The 18,217-nt window shown below is 38.4% G+C and overlaps 2 protein-coding genes across 2 annotated transcripts; one reads left to right on the top strand and one right to left on the bottom strand.

Moving 5' to 3' along the window:
- Positions 1-2,797: 2,797 nt before the first annotated feature.
- Positions 2,798-4,459, bottom strand: LOC149200361 (PHD finger protein). Its single transcript, XM_089399563.1, has 2 exons — positions 4,305-4,459; positions 2,798-3,341 (listed from the first exon to the last, which is right to left on the bottom strand). Exons 1-2 carry the CDS (start codon positions 4,366-4,368, stop codon positions 3,028-3,030), a joined length of 378 nt encoding a protein of 125 aa, XP_089255689.1. The 5' UTR covers positions 4,369-4,459; the 3' UTR covers positions 2,798-3,027.
- Positions 4,460-9,853: 5,394 nt separating this feature from the next.
- On the top strand, positions 9,854-13,234 carry LOC149200360 (uncharacterized). The gene has a single exon (XM_089400924.1). It carries the CDS (start codon positions 9,854-9,856, stop codon positions 13,232-13,234), a length of 3,381 nt encoding a protein of 1,126 aa, XP_089257050.1.
- The last annotated feature ends 4,983 nt before the right edge of the window (positions 13,235-18,217 follow it).

Below are 18,217 nucleotides of genomic sequence, written 5' to 3'. Positions count from 1 at the left end.
TAACTTCAATTAACCAATTTTATATCTCATCATATAATCATAAGTTAATTTTTTTAATTATTACTTATATAAAAATTTGAAAAACTCAGAACATTTAATTGAGAAATTAATATTATACTTGATAAACATGTATTTTTAAGAATAATATACTATATCAATTGTTTTTTCTTTTAATTATTATTTAAAGGAAAAAATAAATACTCCAATTATTTGAGGGTTTATTTTGTTAGTTTGGAGTAATTTAATTGATAATGGCAGTAGAAATGATGTTTCATTGAACCAGAAGTTCCAACTATCGAAGAGTCTATTCTGTCTGCTTGGAGTAGCTCAATTGGTAATGGTCGTAGAAATGAAGTCTTACAGAACCAGAAGTTCCAACCATCTAAGAGTCTATTTTGTCTATTTGGAGTAGCTCAATTGGTAATGGCGGTGGAAATGAAGTCTCACATAACCTAAAGTCTTGGGTTCAAATCTTGTGCTATCCCTTGATCAAGATGAAAAGTTAGATGTAATAAAAATATAATCCTACCAAACTTTAAAAAAATACATTTGAAAATTAATATTACACTTAATAAACATATATATTTTAATTAAAGAAGGTGATAAATGGATAATAAGATATATTCATGTCTTTCGTAAGGTAGACCAGCATTTAGGATTATCTTAATCTTTGGATAAGGCTTTTAAAGATGATAAATGGATAACAATATATATTTAGAAGTCTTTGGTAGAGTAGACGAGTATTTGTGTGCGGAGGATGTAAGTGTCGTTTGGATAAGGTTTTTGATTTAGTTGATTTGTGCAGGTTCGTGGTTAATATATATTTTTAGTTATTTAAATAATATTTAGCGTTAAATAGAATATCAAAATCTTTGAAGCAATTCTGCATTTATTTTTTACTCCATAGGTGCTTGATAGGTGTTCAAGCAGCCTGTTATGAATTAAGATAGTATTGGATTACAATCAGTTGGCACGTTATGGAATTGTGTGGTAATGGATTCTCATCATAATATCAAGGCAGTAATGGATTACTATCAGTCTCATGATGTGTGATGTGTTATGAACTGTGTAATAATGGATTCTCATCATAATATCAATGTAGTACTGGATTACTATCAGTATCATGCTTTGTTATGAACGGTGTAATACTGGATTCTCACCATAATATCAAGGTAGTACTGGATTATTATCAGTCTCATAGTATGCTATGAACTGTGTAATACTGGATTCTCATCATAATATCAAGGTAGTACTGGATTACTATCAGTCTCATGCTTTGTTATGAATGGTGTAATACTGGATTCTCACCATAATATCAAGGTAGTACTGGATTATTATCAGTCTCATAGTATGTTATGAACTGTGTAATACTGGATTCTCATCATAATATCAAGGTAGTACTGGATTACTATCAGTCTCATGCTTTATTATGAACGGTGTAATACTGGATTCTCAGCATAATGTCAAGGTAGTACTGGATTATTATCAGTCTCATAGTATGTTATGAACTGTGTAATACTGGATTCTCATCATAATATCAAGGTAGTACTGGATTACTATCAGCCTCATGCTTTGTTATGAACGGTGTAATACTGGATTCTCACCATAATGTCAAGGTAGTACTGGATTATTATCAGTCTCATAGTATGTTATGAACTGTGTAATACTGGATTCTCATCATAATATCAAGGTAGTACTGGATTACTATCAGTCTCATGCTTTGTTATGAACGGTGTGATACTGGATTCTCACCATAATATCAAGGTAGTACTGGATTATTATCAGTCTCATAGTATGTTATGAACTGTGTAATACTGGATTCTCATCATAATATCAAGGTAGTACTGGATTACTATCAGTCTCTTGCTTTGTTATGAACGGTGTAATACTGGATTCTCACCATAATATCAAGGTAGTACTGGATTATTATCAGTCTCATAGTATGTTATGAACTGTGTAATACTGGATTCTCATCATAATATCAAGGTAGTACTGGATTACTATCAGTCTCTTGCTTTGTTAGGAACGGTGTAATACTGGATTCTCACCATAATATCAAGGTAGTACTGGATTATCATCAGTCTCATAGTATGTTATGAACTGTGTAATACTGGATTCTCATCATAATATCAAGGTAGTACTGGATTACTATCAGTCTCTTGCTTTGTTAGGAACGGTGTAATACTGGATTCTCACCATAATATCAAGGTAGTACTGGATTATTATCAGTCTCATAGTATTTTATGGATTCAGTAATACTGGATTCTCATCAAAATATCAGAAACAGAAACATCTTCTGTATAAAGTGGAATTGATGATATGAATCAGACATCTTTTTTCACATTTTCTGTATAAAGTGGAATTGATGATATGAATCAGACAATATCTTTTGGTGCTGGGAAAATAGTTTGATTGATTAAATATTTTTCGTTGAAGTTTAACATTACTCTTACCTCAACAAGAATAACTGCAAAAATGCAAGAAAAAAATCAAAGTTTTTTTCATTGGATAAGATTACAAAATGAAATCCTTAAACTTAAATTGATGGCAGATTCTGAGAAACATATCTAAAAATAATAACTATGAAATTGTATGAAAAAATGTAAACATGGATTTTCGTTAATATTACAAAATAATACTTTTAAATTTAACTCAATGACAGATTCCAGAAAACATCTCTGGCTAACATTACATCTTTAATATTACGAAATAATACTCTTGAATCTCGATTACAGATTCCAGAAAACATCTCTAGCTAACATTACAAAATAAAACCCTTGAATTTAACTCGTGCAGATTCAAGAAAACATCTACATCTAAATTTATGAATAAAACTCTTGAATTTAACTAGATTGCAGATTACAGAAAAGCTCTCTCATTAATATTACAAAATAAAACCCCTAAATTTAACTAGATATTACAAAATAAACCCCCTGAATTTAACTAGATTGCAGATTCCAGAAAACATCCCCTGAATTTAACTAGATTGCATATTCCAGAAAACATCTCCATCTAAATTTATGGGAGCTATTCGCAAAGTAAGTCTGAATACTTGAGCGCCATCGGGAACTTGTCGTGGGCATATGTGAAGGACACACTCTGCATCGCAGACAGAGGGCGGCCACCATACACAACACAGTCGTCATAACCTAATACTCTGAAAACTCGTGGGTCAGCCAGCCTTTGCTGGAAGTTTCCACAGCGGACATGAATGTTGATGGCTGGGCATGTAGGACATGGGTTCTCAACCTGCACTTTGAATCTCGGTGGTGTGCTATAACCCACTTGAATTTGGCGTACCAACGAGTTGTTTGGCCTGCATTTCGCATCCACATTATCACCTGCAACATTTTTCCACCCAAAACTTCAATATTTCCCACACCAAAAAATTAAGAGGATAAACAAACCAGTATAGTTATTTGAATCAGATACAATTTACAGAAAAGATGATAAACTATTCACAAAAATTCAATATTTCCCACACCAAAAAATTTAAGAGGATAAACAAACCAGTATAGTTATTTGAATCAGAAACAATTTACAGAAAATATGATTAACTATTAGCAAAGCTTATTTTAGAAATTTGATGTATAAGAGTGAAGTCAATCAGTTGAGTGAGGTAGTTCCAATTAATCAAAATTTCTAAACATTTCAAAATCTACCATCCAAATAAGATGACCCAAAATAAAATTTTGAAAACAACTAAACCACCATCACTGAGAAGGCAAGAATGACATGCAACAATACTTTGATACCAGAAATTTAAAACCAACACCTTTCACAAATAAAGACTTCAGTTTAACTCCATGGTACATTTTTGAATATTTCAAAATTTTGATGAACAGGAGGTAAGACTAAAGATGGAGTTCTTTAGTCTGTCTCATTAATCAAAATTTCAAAATATTCCAAAATTTACAATTTAAATAAAGATAGCCCAAAAAACCCCAAAGAATCACACTGAAAAAGTAAGAATGACATGTAACAACAATTCATATTGGAGATTTCAATAACAAAATGACAGTGTCTAACCTCTTAGGCTGAAAAGAACTATCATATAAAAACCACAATAACACTACAAATAAAAATAGTGCATGAACAGTCTTGAAAGACAGTTTAAATGGTGATAGCTATAAAAAATGAAGTATTATGTTTCAAGAGATTCCAGATTTAAATCCTCCCTATTAACCATGAATCTCATGGTTATAAGACTGAGATAGTTGCTACTTCCTCTAAACTGGGCTAGTTGCTACTTCCTCTAATATATATAAAAAATAAGAAAATAAACATTGCATGAGATAACTTGCCATGGAGCAAGATGGCCACTGCCATGGTTGTCCAGAAGGCTATCTTAAGTGTCTGGCTAAACATGATATCTCAGCAACGTTTTAAACTTAAAAAGAGTGTTTTCAGATGCAGGTATTGTGACTGAAATCACAGAATATGTAGAGAGTAATCAGTAGGTCGAGACAAAAGTAATTGATACGAATCAGAGAGATAAATCAGGCAGAGGACAGCATGGATGGCGCTTTTGGAAGCAATATCACATGGTTAAAGGTGAGGATTGGCAGAAAAAAGGAGACAAATCACATGTGAATGAATGCGCGCTGAGTCCATGCCCATCGACCAATGTTCGCGGAATATCAGTAGCTTCACATGGGAACCAATGTGGAATTTGCTGTCTGTCACGTCCTCAGTAGTTTGTTTGGAAGTGATGTTAGGTTTTTGTGGCCAATAAAGTGGATTTCAAGCACAGATAAAACGCACTTCGTCGTTATATCTGATTGGGTGGATTTCGGTGTAATCAGTCTGGAGTACAGTGCATCAATATTTCATGACTTTGAGTATATTTCAGTGAGATTCAAGTTGGAATTCAAATATTGTTGAAGATAGGTATGAAGATTTAAGAGTTTTTTATTCGGTATCTATCACATTAATAGTTTTGGTATTGAAATTTTGAATTATCAAGTATGGTTTATTTTCCTGTTTTTCTTTATCCTCCATATAAGTTGTTTTAGTACTTATATTTTAAACCATAAGTGTGGTGAAGGGTGGAAAATGTGCTATATTTGATGGTTCAAAATGTTCGCACTAAAATTTATTTATGTGATAGATCTAAGAAGCTCATCATACTTCAACTCACACAAGTCTTAATTTTGAAAGATTTTTTTCTTAGAATCATAATAATTTAATTAGACATCAAATTAATATATAAACTTTATCTTGTTTGTGGGACCAAGGATTCTTTGGTTGCAATGGTTTTAACTATTAAAGTCTTAGAAGGTGTACATACTCTATCCTCTTTTAGATTTGAACTTGTAATTTCTTAAAAGAAAAAACACACATATAAAAGTAGGAATCAAACAAATACTATAAAATTTGCACGGTATTCCACTATTGAGTACTATATAGTACATGGCAGTATAATCATAGCACTATACATACTATAACTAGAGGTCACATGACGCCTATCATAATAATTGGAGATAAGGACAGGGAAACCTAAAGAACTGGTCAAAGATAATCACCCTCACCCCAAGTATATAACTATTGAGAACCTAGTATAATTCAAGGTTCATGAGTGAAGGTGCAAACATAGAGCATAGCTAATGTCCTTACAAATATTCAATGTACTCTAAATATAAGTGTATTATGGGTTACACAATAAGTCCTTAAAAACTCTGAAATATATATCTTAGGTACATCCATGTATTATACTCATAAGTTTATTTGTAACACAATGACTTATTTGTTGGAAACCCAATACGTAAAGGTTATGGTGTTTTGTATTGTTCACTGGAAAAAGAATGTGAAAAAATTCAAGTGAATATGAATTGTCAATGAGAGTCCAAGAGACCTTGGAAGATGAACCCAAATTTCATAAGACCATATATTTATATATGTACCATTCTGATAATATGCATTCCATGTTTATCTTATTCTGGTGTGTAGTCTAATAGTGGTATCAGAGTCGAGAAGAGACATAAATTTGTGGTCTTCCTCACTCGTGGGTAGAAGTGGCTTTGCCTCTCATACTTTATGTTAGTACATGTTGATTTGTGTGAAAAGAGTTGCGATCATAGCTCTAGAAAGCCCATAAACTCGCGACACCAACTTATGTTGTGGTTGCTCTTGTAGAAGATAGCCTATAGAGCTAATCTTGCCATGGGCCATTAAGACTTAAGATAACATGCCCACTATTTTGTGTAGTTTGGGTACGGTAGATTTAGTGTTTGAAAATTGTGACTACAATGAAGACGACCTTGGCTTACATCATCAATGCTTTATCTACTCCGTTCAACACGATAATTGTGATACATGACTAACTTATTGAATGACAAGAGGTGACCTCCAAAATGGTCGGTAGAGCCCAAGGTATTTACATTCAATCAAGCCAAGAGATGGAGATCTTCCACTTGCTCATGGCCACCACCTTTATTTTCATGAGTATCAAGTACAATGGCAACACCATCTCCATGATTTTGAAGAATGCATATTTCAAATAGGTCAGAGAAATGTTGATCGTTGGAGGGAGTAGATTATTTTAGTTTGCTCAAGGCCACACACTTGCTCGCATCCATTTCTTCAATGCAAGTTCCCATAATGCAAACATTGAATACAACGTCTCCATCCTTCATTTACATATGTCTCTATCTTTGTGTATTATGATCAAAGGGTAGTCTATAATGATGGTAAGGATGGTAACCACAACACTAATGAAAAATGGATCCGGGGTTCTAATTCTCACCCTAGTTTATGAAATACCAAGGTCTTGGGATGTTCTCAAGTGTTTTTCCATTTAATATAAGTAGTTGAAGGGGCTTATGTTTTGCAAGGGGAAAATTTGAGGGCAATATTCATTCCCTTAAATCAACAAAGGTATATGACTTAAATAGAAGTAAATGATCTTTCATCTCAAACATGAGCACTACTACTGTTCCCTTTTTTACTATAGGGAAATGTAGTATTATTCATATATTCACTCCCAAAGATCAATTCATATTGAGAATTAAGAATAATGGTAACTTGCAAATTTTCTTTTGTAAGTTTACTAGTTAAATTACATTGTAAGCATGTGCTTATTAGGTAGAAACAAACATCCTCATCGAGTTGACCACATAGAGGATCAAATTTTTTGATGTTCATCCATGTGAGAATTATGGAAATATTTTTGCCTTCCCATTTTGTATCTAAAAAAAGGGATTAATATCAAAGGTTGAAAGTCAAACTTCAAATTGCCTCGACCGGGGTTGAAAAATGGGAGCGGCGCTTCGAGCTAGGGTTTTCACAGGTGCGCAGGTCTGACAGAGAGCCACGGTGACAGAGTTTGGTTCCTTCGACGGAGGAGGGAATCCGTGGACAGGGTCTGCGGCCTTATTGACGGTAACGATTTTTTCAGCCCAGTTATTTTTTCAAGAAAACTAGAGTTTAAACCTAGCCGATAATACTGAACGAGATGGACGAGACAGGGGGGGGGGCTGCAAACCCCTCCTTCAAAAATATAGTGATGGGAGAAACCAGTTCAGAAGGAAGTCCAAACGGAAACAAGGAAAACCTAGCCCCGGTAATGGGCAACATATGGCAGAAGAGAATGAAAGGAAAATGCCTTCCACGAGCTCAGAAAAAACCCAGGTATGTCATACCCTTCAATAAACTGGAGGAATATAATAGCTATATGAAGGATCATGCATTAATCTGCAAATTTATCGGCTATTGGCCTTCAGAAAAGGAGCTGAATAGGTGGATAGATCAGCGATGGAAACCCCGGGGTCATATAGATCTTAAACTGGGAGCGCAGGGTTTCTTCACGGCTGTATTCACGAACCTGGAAGATAAGAACAGAATTTTTGAGGAAGGGCCGTACTTCCTGAATAATGCAGGCCTGTTTATGAAGCACTGGGAGGAGCGGTATAACCCTGAAAAAGAAAAACTAATGGATGCTCCGGTGTGGGTTAGGTTGTTTGGGTTACCTGATGAGTTTTGGGACTCGGAAATCTTGGAAGGAATAGGCAACTCAATAGGCAGTTTTGTGAAGACTGCAGAAGCCACCAGAAGAGGAAAGTATAATGCCTTTGCTAGAATTTGTGTGTTCATGAACTTAGCTGAACCACTCCCGGAAAATATTGAGTTGGAATACCATGATGAAGTTTGGACGCAGGCGCTTGATTATGAACACATTCCCTTCCGCTGTCGGAAATGTCATGAGTATGGCCACCTATACAGGAACTGCCCATTGAATAAAGAGGAAGGGGAGAAGCCAGGAAAAGATAGGGCAGCAGACAAAGAGGACGGCTTCCAGCAAGTCTATAGGAAGAAACGGCCAAACAAGGAAAACATGAAACCCAAAACGCAAGAAACACCCAGCACAATAAAAAGCCAAAATAAGTTCCAGGTGTTGCAAGATAATGCGGAAGGGTATGAAGTAAATTTGAATGACGATGAAGACCCAGAGAACTCGCCCATGGAGGTTTCCCGAGAAGAGAAAGAGAAAGTAAAAAGCCCATACAAACCAAACAAGGAACAAACAGAGGAAAAAGAGACGGACGAAACAATGGAATCACATATGGAAGTTGAAAACCAAATGGAAAATGAGGCCGAAGAGGAAAAGCTAATGAAGAGACTGCTACAGGAGTGGAAATATTTGGATAGCAGATTTATACCAGAAAAACAGAAACAGTTATTCAAGGAGGCCTTCCAGAAATACAAGGAACGGAAAGGGGAAAACCTGGAAAATCAAATAACAGAGGTTGAGGAAAAACAGAAAGAAGTGATAGAAATGGACAACGCTGGCAAAAGCAGCAGGAAAAGAGGACGGAGAACGCTAAATGAAACTATCCAATCGGTGGGTGAAACACTGATCAACTCTGGTAAAGTGATACCTCTGTCAGAGGTATTTTTCCCCTCCCTCCAAAAGTTTTAAATGATTATTGTTAGCTGGAATATTAGGGGCCTACATAGTAAGGGGAAGCAAAGATATTTGCGAGATAAACTCAAAAAAGAAAAACCTAGCATTTTAATACTGCAGGAGACTAAAATTGAGGTACACCAGTTAGAAGAAATAGTTGAAAGAAATAGATTGAATTACAAAGTTATGGGACAGGATGCCATAGGAGTTGCTGGAGGAATAGCAATATTGTGGAACCCAAATGAAATACTTCTAGACAAGTGGACTAGCATGCATGGAATCTTGACCGGGCTGGGCAGGATAGTGGGGACCAAGGAAAAAGTGGTCATCACAGGTGTTTATGGACCCACAAACCCTGGAGAAAAAGAAAACTTTATCAGAAGCTTGAGAATGACCCGACAACTTTTTTCTGGACAACCTTGGATCATTGGAGGAGACTTTAACCTAATCAGATCCCTGGAAGAGAAAAAAGGGGGAGTTCGAAGGCTGGATCAATTCATGGACAAGTTCAATGAGATGATAGAAGACCTAAGAGTAGTAGATATGAAAACCATCAATGGAGTCTATACATGGAACAACCGAAGAGGAGGCAAGAACCAAATTGCCTCAAAACTAGATAGATTTCTAATATCTGAAGACATCTTGAACAGAGATATCTTTGTCGAAGCCAAGATCATCCCCTCCTTGGGCTCAGATCATTGGCCAATCCGATTGGAAGTCGACATTAAAAAGATCCAGGGCAAGAGACCGTTTCGGTTTGAAGCATTCTGGTTACGGGATCCGAACTTCATAAAGAAAGCAGAAGAATGGTGGAACCAAAGTCGAGTGCAAGGTAGAGGAAAGATGCACACGTTTCATTTAAAACTAAAAGAACTGAAGATGAAGATTAAGAAATGGAACAAAGAAGAATTTGGCAACATCGTAGAAGACAAGCAAAAGTTAGAAAAGGAAATGGAGGACATCCAACAGAAAATAATTCTGGAAGGCAGGACTGAGGAGAGCATCGCCAAAGAAGGGATTCTGCTGGGAAGAATGGAAGAAAGGAGAAAGCAAGAGGAAATCCTATGGAGGCAAAAATCTAGAGTTAAATGGCTTCGGGAAGGGGAAAGAAATACTAAGTTTTTCCATCAGGCAATGGTTAAGCATAGACAGGGAAATAGAATTCTTTCCATCAAAGGGCATAATGGTACAAGGCTGGTGGAACAAAAGGAAATTGAGCAAACTCTAGTCGATCATCATAGAGGAATTCTCTCCGAACCCCAAGTAGATAGAGAGAGAGCTATCCAGGAAATATGCACTGCTATTCCCAGACTAGTTACGGAGGACCAGAACAAAGCCTTAATGAGGATGGTTACCTTGGAAGAGCTGGAAGAGACAGTGAAAGCAATGAGGAAGGGCACAGCACCGGGCCCGGACGGCTTTACAGTAGATTTCTACCAGGCTGGCTGGCATTTTCTTGGAAAAGAAATACTAGATTTGGTAGAAGAATCAAGGGTACAACAGAAGGTATGGCCGGCTCTCAACTCAACCTTCTTTACTTTAATCCCTAAAGGTGAGAATATGGAGGATGCTAATGGCTTTAGACCGATAGCTCTTTGTAATGTAGTATATAAGATCATAACATCTCTTATTGCTAGAAGATTAAAACCCTTGCTGGAAAGTTTAATATCGGCAGAACAAACTGGGTTTGTGGAGGGGAGACAGATCTTGGATGGCTTAGTTGTCTCTCAAGAAGTTATCCACTCCCTCAAAGATAAAAAACGGAAAGGAATGATGATTAAGCTTGATTTATCCAAAGCCTACGATAGGCTCAACTGGAGATATCTGGAAAGAGTTCTTGCATGCTTCGGCTTCCACAAGAGATGGATTACATGGATCCATAATCTCATTTCTTCTCCTAACTTTTCAATCTTAGTCAATGGAAACCCTTCGAACACGTTTAATGCCTCCAGAGGTATTCGTCAAGGAGATCCACTGTCTCCTTTCCTGTTCATCGTGGCAGCAGAGGGTCTAGGAAGGTATATTACTCAGGAAAAAGCAGCTCAAAGATTAAAAGGACTTCGCTTATGGGGAAACAGACTCCCCCTTACACATCAACAATTTGTTGACGATATAATGCTCTTTGGGGAGCCAACTGTTAAGGAAGTCAAACATCTAAAGAAAATCCTTGACCTGTTTGCTGAAGCTTCGGGACTTGAAATTAATTGGGATAAGTCATGTGTTTTTATCTTCAACACGGCGGATCAAGTGAAGACTCACCTTATTAGAATTCTGGGCTTCAAAAAGGGTGAACTGCCTACCAAGTATTTGGGTAACATGCTGGACTTCACGTCAAAAAGATTAAAGAATTGGCAGGGCATCTTAGATAGAATGAGGAAAAAAGTCTCGAGCTGGGCCTTTAGGGTCCTGAATATTGCTGGCAGAATTGTTTTAGCCAAATCGGTTTTGCAGGCTATACCTATTTATCCACTCTCAATAATGGCAGCCCCGAAAGGAGTTTATGGGAAGATTAGAGAAATTATCAGAAATTTCATTTGGCGAGGGTCGGAGGAAAAGAAGAAATGGGCCTTGGTGGCCTGGAATCAGCTTACAGAGAGGAAAGAGAAAGGTGGGTTGGGATTAAAAGACCCAGAACTGCTCAATCAAACCCTGGGAGCTAAACTTTGGTGGAGGTGGGTGCAAGGGGGAAATGACCTCTGGAAATCAATATGGAGAACAAAATATCGAATGCCAGATTCACAGGTAGATATTCTAAGACAAGAAGAAATGCCTCGCGGATCCGCGGTATGGGAACTGGCCAGCCAGAATAGAGACATTGTCAAGCAACATGCGTTCTGGGAAATCAGAGGAGGTAATGAGGCCCACTTCTGGGACGACAAATGGCAGCAAAGAGAAAGACTGAATAATATGCAGAGCCTTCAACCAATCAGAGGAAGAATTGAGGAGAATAGAACAAATGTCAAGGACTATTGGAATCCTGTCAACATGAATGATTGCTGGAGATCCTGGAAGGACCCATTAGAGTGGGATCAGAGTCTCAATCCAGACCTGCAGACGGCTTTCAATAAGGAAATGAATTCAAGGAAAATCAAGGTAAGGGACGGAAAAGATATCCTACGATGGGGTAATACCATGAGAGGACTTTTCTCAGTTAAGGAAGCATATTATCTGGCAAATCCCCACAATATCCATGATGGCCAACAGGACTGGAGGAAAATTTGGGATCTAAATTGGTGGCCCAAAGTAACCACTTTCGCTTGGATAGCTTTGAAAAATAAAATTCTTACTTGGGACCGCATTCAGAAACGGGGTTTCTCGGGACCCTCGAGCTGTTACCTATGTAAAAATCATGAAGAAAGCAGAGATCATATCATGATCCATTGCCCGTATATTAAACAACTATGGTCTCATACAAAGCATACCTTTAATAAACTTGAGGTGGAGATTAGAGATTTCAGCGAAATGGTTTTCCATTGGAGAGAGGAAACCTTCAAATGCAGAGTCATACAGAGAGCCTGGAACCTTGCCTCAGGTTTTATAATATGGCTGGTATGGAAGGAACGTAATGCTAGAATTTTTAAAAATGTCAATAAGGAGCCTGAGGTAATTTGGGAGCGGGTGGTAGAGGCGCTAAGAGAAACCATTCTGGTAGAGAGATGGCAGGACGAAGATTGGAAAGCAGATCCAGGGGAACACGAAATTTTGCGCAGACTAAACCTGAAATTTGAGATGGTGCAGCATCAATTCAGGAAAAATCAGAACATGAGGGTTAAAAGTCCAGACACGTTTACCTATCCCAGGGATCAATTTGTAAAACTAAATTTTGACGGGGCTTCTAAGGGCAACCCTGGGGATGCAGGGTTCGGGGGTATATTCCGTGACAACAACCAACAAGTAAGATGGATATATGCTGACTGGGGAGGGAATATGACTAACAATGAGGCCGAGTTCTGGGCTCTCCACACTGGATTGCGAATAGCTATCAGAAATGGTTATTCAAACTTGGAAATTTCGGGCGATTCCCAAATAGCCATTGACATGGTTAAGAAACTCAGGAATGGCAAGGGGTGGGAAAAGGTGACCAAGAGCTGGCGCACAGCAGGTATCGTTCAGGAGATAGCGGATATGATTACAAGAATAGACTACTGTATCTTCAATCATGTTCGAAGAAATGGCAATAAACCTGCGGACTGGCTGGCCAATTGGGGCAGCAGAGGACAGCAGAGCAGGATTGATAGTCAGTGGAGGAATCCGGAGGCAAACGGGGATTGGAAAGATCTACACACGCTCATTAAGGCTGATCATGATGGTGTCATCGGGGATCACACTTAATTTAATGAAAGACAGTAGTAAATGGCAGAGGTACGATCGAACTATGACCAAAGTTCGACTGCTTAAGGTGACGGTGTTATCGGGGAACACACTTAAATCAACGAAAGAGATGATCAAATGGCAAAGACACGATCGAACCATGACCAAAGTTCGAACACCTCAGGTGCTAAGTGGCATGCCAATTCATACAATGATGAAGCAGGAATTGAAAGGAGGTACAGTGGCGGCTGAGGGGATGAGTACCAAGGATTATGCATTCGATGCGATAATTAAGACGCATCAGCTGAGAGGGGAGATTAACGAGGTGTCAGGATACACCGTAGTAGATGTGATTATGGATGGAACGGTCGACGGTAGTGGGGTACCGGATCTAGATAGGAAGAGACCGGGAACTCAAATTCGGGCATCATTATATATGCATTATACTAGAAACCGTCGAGTTCAAGAGAAACAAAATTCGATAAACAACTATCTTTGCGGGATAATTTGGAATCACTTTCAGAGTCTCCAGCGGAAACAGTCGAAGCGGGGAAATAATCCGAGAAGGAAGAGCGGCAGGGCTGCAGGAGGCATGGAGACCCGTCAGAGAGGCCGAGGCGCAGGGGAGCGGGGAGTAATTGAGGAAGAATGGGAGCAAGGGAAGGGCAAAAGCCCCCTAAACCGGGAACCCCCAATCACGATTTGGGATACAGAGGACGACTCAGACGAGAAAGAAGAGGGAGGCTCTGGGAAAAGACCCAAGGAAATGCAAAAGCGAAGCTTTAAGGGCAGCACACCCCAAGCGGAAACAAATTCGTCCATGCAGCAGGTTTCTGAAGATAGGCGCTCGGGGCTCCGCAAGAGAGGTCGTCCGCTGAGCAGTGGGCAAAGCAAAACGCAGAAGGGGGATAAAGACCACGGAAAGACAGAGTATGAGGAAGGGGAAAATTCTGGCAGGCGTCAGCAGAGACAAACGAAACCGAAAAGGACCGTCATGCATCAAATTCGAGCGGCGGAAAAAGCCTTTCAAAACAACGCTGACCCCGATATTCGCAGGATTATGCAATTTCTCGAAGAGGAGGCCAAGCAGGAGCAATCGGCAGACGAAATGGAGGAATGGGCTACAATCCTCCACGACCCGGGCCACACTCGTGGCCGCAGGACCCTTTTCAAGCAATCCCTTCACATGTATTGGGTAATGAAAGGCTTGATGGCGAAGGCCCTGGAACAGGTTGCCAAAGAAATGGCGGATTTGCTCCAGAAGAAACCTGAGATGAGCAGGGAGCTAAGCTATATCCGCACAACCTTGTCAAAGCAGGAGGATAAACTGGATGAGATCCTCTGCCTGTTGAAGGGTGAACGTCAGGATCCTGTTCAAGAAGACAGACAACCGAATCCCGCGCAAGAAGCCCGCCTACCGGTGGACGAGGAAAATGCATGAAGGCAGATATGTTTAGCTATGCTACTGCTGGTCCTGATTTTGCTTGCGTCTTTTTAAATGAATAGTAGAAATAATAATGCAGTTATGAATAGGATGTACTGTAAGTTTCAAAACTGCTATGCTGTGTTAGCTACTTTGGTTAGACGGAGAGCCTATTACTTCTGGGCTGGACTGAAAAATTACAGATGGTTTTTGACCCGGTTTCCCCTTGAGGGCGGGCTTCTATGTTTGGATCGATGTATCTTTTTGAAAAATTTACAGTAATAGAATGAGTACTACCTGAGCTTACAAAAAAAAAGAAAGTCAAACTTCAAATTTCAAAATCCTATCAATCAAGTAGGAATAAGAAATCCTAAACCATAGCTAGAACAAGGGCCTCAAGCCAAAGTTAGATTTGTGGCCAAAGCTATAGCTAGAGCCATGCGCACAATTTAGTTTGTGGTCTTTAAGAAACCACCATTTAACACAAGACTTACAATGTATACTAGACAACAATTTGTGGTCATCTTCAAATTACTATTTGTGAGCACCTCCAATCAACAAAAGCTATAAACTTCATCCTAAATTAGGAAATGTTTTGAGAACTATTGAGCCTTGGAGCCAAGTTCTAGTGTTTTTGGTCATCTTCAAGTCATCATTTGCAAACAATTCCAATTAGTAGAATACATCAAATTATAACCAAATTAGGAAATGTTCTAGGAATCATATAGCCTTAGAGTTGAGTTTTAGAGTTTGTGGTCATTCTTAAACCACCTTTTAGTAGAATACATCAGCTTCAACTAACCATTTGGTTTGTGGTTATCCCAAAACCACTAGATTTAGAGAGCACATTCAACCATTAGTAGTTATCCATTTCCATCTTTTATCTCTCTACTTGGAGTTACATGCACTCCTTTAGATTAAGGTGGAAATGTTGGAAACCTAATTTGTAAATTTTATGGTGTTTTGTATTGTTCACTTGAGGAAGAATGTGAAAAGTTCCAAGAAAATACAAATTTTCATTGGGAGACAAAGATACTTTGGAAGATGAATCCAAAGGTCATAAAACAATGTGTTCATTTTTAATAATATTCATTCCACTCTAATCTTATTTTAGTGTCCAATCTAACATTATTGACCTCTATATACACATATTTTTAATGATTCTCTTTTGAAAAAAAAAAGTTTTATAATCTTTGTATTGAAGGGATTACATATGATGGAACCAAGTAATAAAGTTTCTTCAATTTATTGCTCTTTTATTGCAACTATAAATGATGCAGGAGCATCCAGCTCAGGGTAAATAGGAAGACAGGTGTTTTTCTTACAGGTTGCAGGTTGGTTGGTTGACAAGTCATCGTACCTAAACTGGTTTTTTTATGTTTTGTTTTTATTTCCTAGTTGCCAACAGTTAGGACATGGCATCAGTTTCAGTTATGTTTTTTGTTAAGGAGTTTTGTTTTATTTATTTACAGAAAAAAGAAAAAACAAAACTCTGTTTTCCTTTTTTAATTAATCTTAGAATCTAGATAAATGGAAAATTGACAGTTTCTGGAGTAACTGTATGTAACTGTTAACAGTTTTCTAAAACTGTTTAACAAGTCATATAAAAGCAAATAGAGAAAATCATTGTGGGGTTGATTTTTGAAGAAGAGCGGAAAAATTGAAATACAAAAAACACACAAGAATTTTTCAGATCATCCATGTCCAATCGCAACTGAGACTATTTTCATTTCATTTATTTGTTTCCTCATTACATAACAGTATTGAATGCGTTTAAGAAATATTGTGTTAGGGACTGGTGAAACATCATTTCATTTCAGGCATACGAGTAGCAACAGAACTGATGAAACCATGAACCAGTGGGAGTGAGCACATCGACTCCTCAAAGGAGGTCACAGTAAGAATCAAAGGAAAGAAACAAAGCAAGAAAGCTTCCAGAAGAAGTTACAGGCCTACAGACATCGAGCCACATTATACATTTTACAAATACAAACCCAGAATGTCCAGAGGGTTCCACGCAAGCACAAAATTGTCAAAAAGACCATCAGGTAACAATTCCACCAGAATGTTGTAAACAGTTTTCTTTTCATTAAAATAACACACTGTAGCATTTATACAATATTCAAGACAGTAGAATGAAGTTCTGTGGATAAATTATATCACATATTTAAATAATTAAACCAGACTCAAAACCCAACAGTGCTGGCAAGGTAAGCCAGTCTACAGTGCCAAGATCACTACAGACAAAGGGTTTCATACCCTAAACTTATGGACAGAGTCGACCTATCAATACAGCAAGGAGGAGAGCCGAGGCTCAGCTAAGACAAACAAAACCCTAAGCGTAAACAAGAAAAAGCAGGACCAGACCCTACCCATTTGGGTCAGCAGTCATCCAAGCTGTGGAACAAAGCCTTAGACCATAACCTAAGCGCTGACGAGCCACCTGCAAAAGCCACCATCAAAATCATTACAGGCCTGAGAGTGTGGAAGCGTAAAACAAAAAAAAACAAAAGAACATACAAAGCGAGGGTTTTGCAAATACCTGGAAGGCAACGTTGGGTTGAAACAGAGCCTCGACCAGTTGCCAACCACCAAGGGTACTCTACTCACACAGGAGCGAGACCTTTAGAATCACAGAAAATACGATAGGGTAAGAAAATCACAGAGAGAGGACTTACCATCGTCTGCGGAGAAGCTGAGACCGAATGCCGAGACCCTTGACGGTGGAAACCTGAAGCATTTGTAGTTAAACAATAGTTAAACGACAGAGGAGCTCAGTAGATGGAAACAACAACATAAAAATAAGAGCATATATGAACTAGCGACCATGGAAAGCATTCACAATAACCAGAAATCAGAGCAACCAAATAGTAGACCACCAACAGAACCAGTGGTCGGAGCAGAGATCGAAACCAGAGCACCATTGAACCAAAATTACCACAGTCACCACGAAGCAGTCGTGAAACCCTCCCAAAAAATAGAGAATAGCCAGAATGCCAAGTGAACGAGGAATGAGGGAGTAAACCAAAGGCGGGATCGCACATCTCGAGATAGGGACAAGTGTTCCCTCACGGTAAATGCCAAGTACCAGATCATTAATACAATCACCAAAATATCTACCACTAATCCGCCAGGTGTATTATCTGTTTAATCACCATAAAAATTATTGTATTAATCATTTAATAGAATTGTAAAGTTTTCAAAGGGCTAGTCCCATCAAATTGTGGTATCAGAGCAGGTTTTGGAGGTTTCTTGGAAAAATGGAAGTTGGAAGACGAGGACATGGAAGAGGTGCTCGGAGAATAGCTGAGGAAGGATTGCGGGAGGAAATTAGGATTATTACTGCTCGTTAGGAGGCAGTTGAAGCAAGAAGGAGAAGGGATCCGGAGGTAGGCAATGACAGCGAAGAAGAAGCTATAGTTGCGACAGATGGATTGGATGAGGAAGGACCAGAAATTAGATTGTTGAGGTCGGTCCTATTGGCTAGCAGCAAGCTTAAGACAGAGATTGCAAATTACGATGGCAGCTTGTCCATAGAAGTTCTGTTGGACTGGATCAACGAATTGGACAAATATTTCGAA

This window comes from Pinus tabuliformis, chromosome 2_1, assembly GCF_031772625.1.
Source record: "Pinus tabuliformis cultivar Carrire ecotype Pingquan chromosome 2_1, CPIR1, whole genome shotgun sequence".
Taxonomy (NCBI): domain Eukaryota; kingdom Viridiplantae; phylum Streptophyta; class Pinopsida; order Pinales; family Pinaceae; genus Pinus; species Pinus tabuliformis.
The sequence above is the reverse complement of the archived record's forward strand: the minus strand, read 5'-3'. Positions and strand labels throughout refer to the sequence as shown.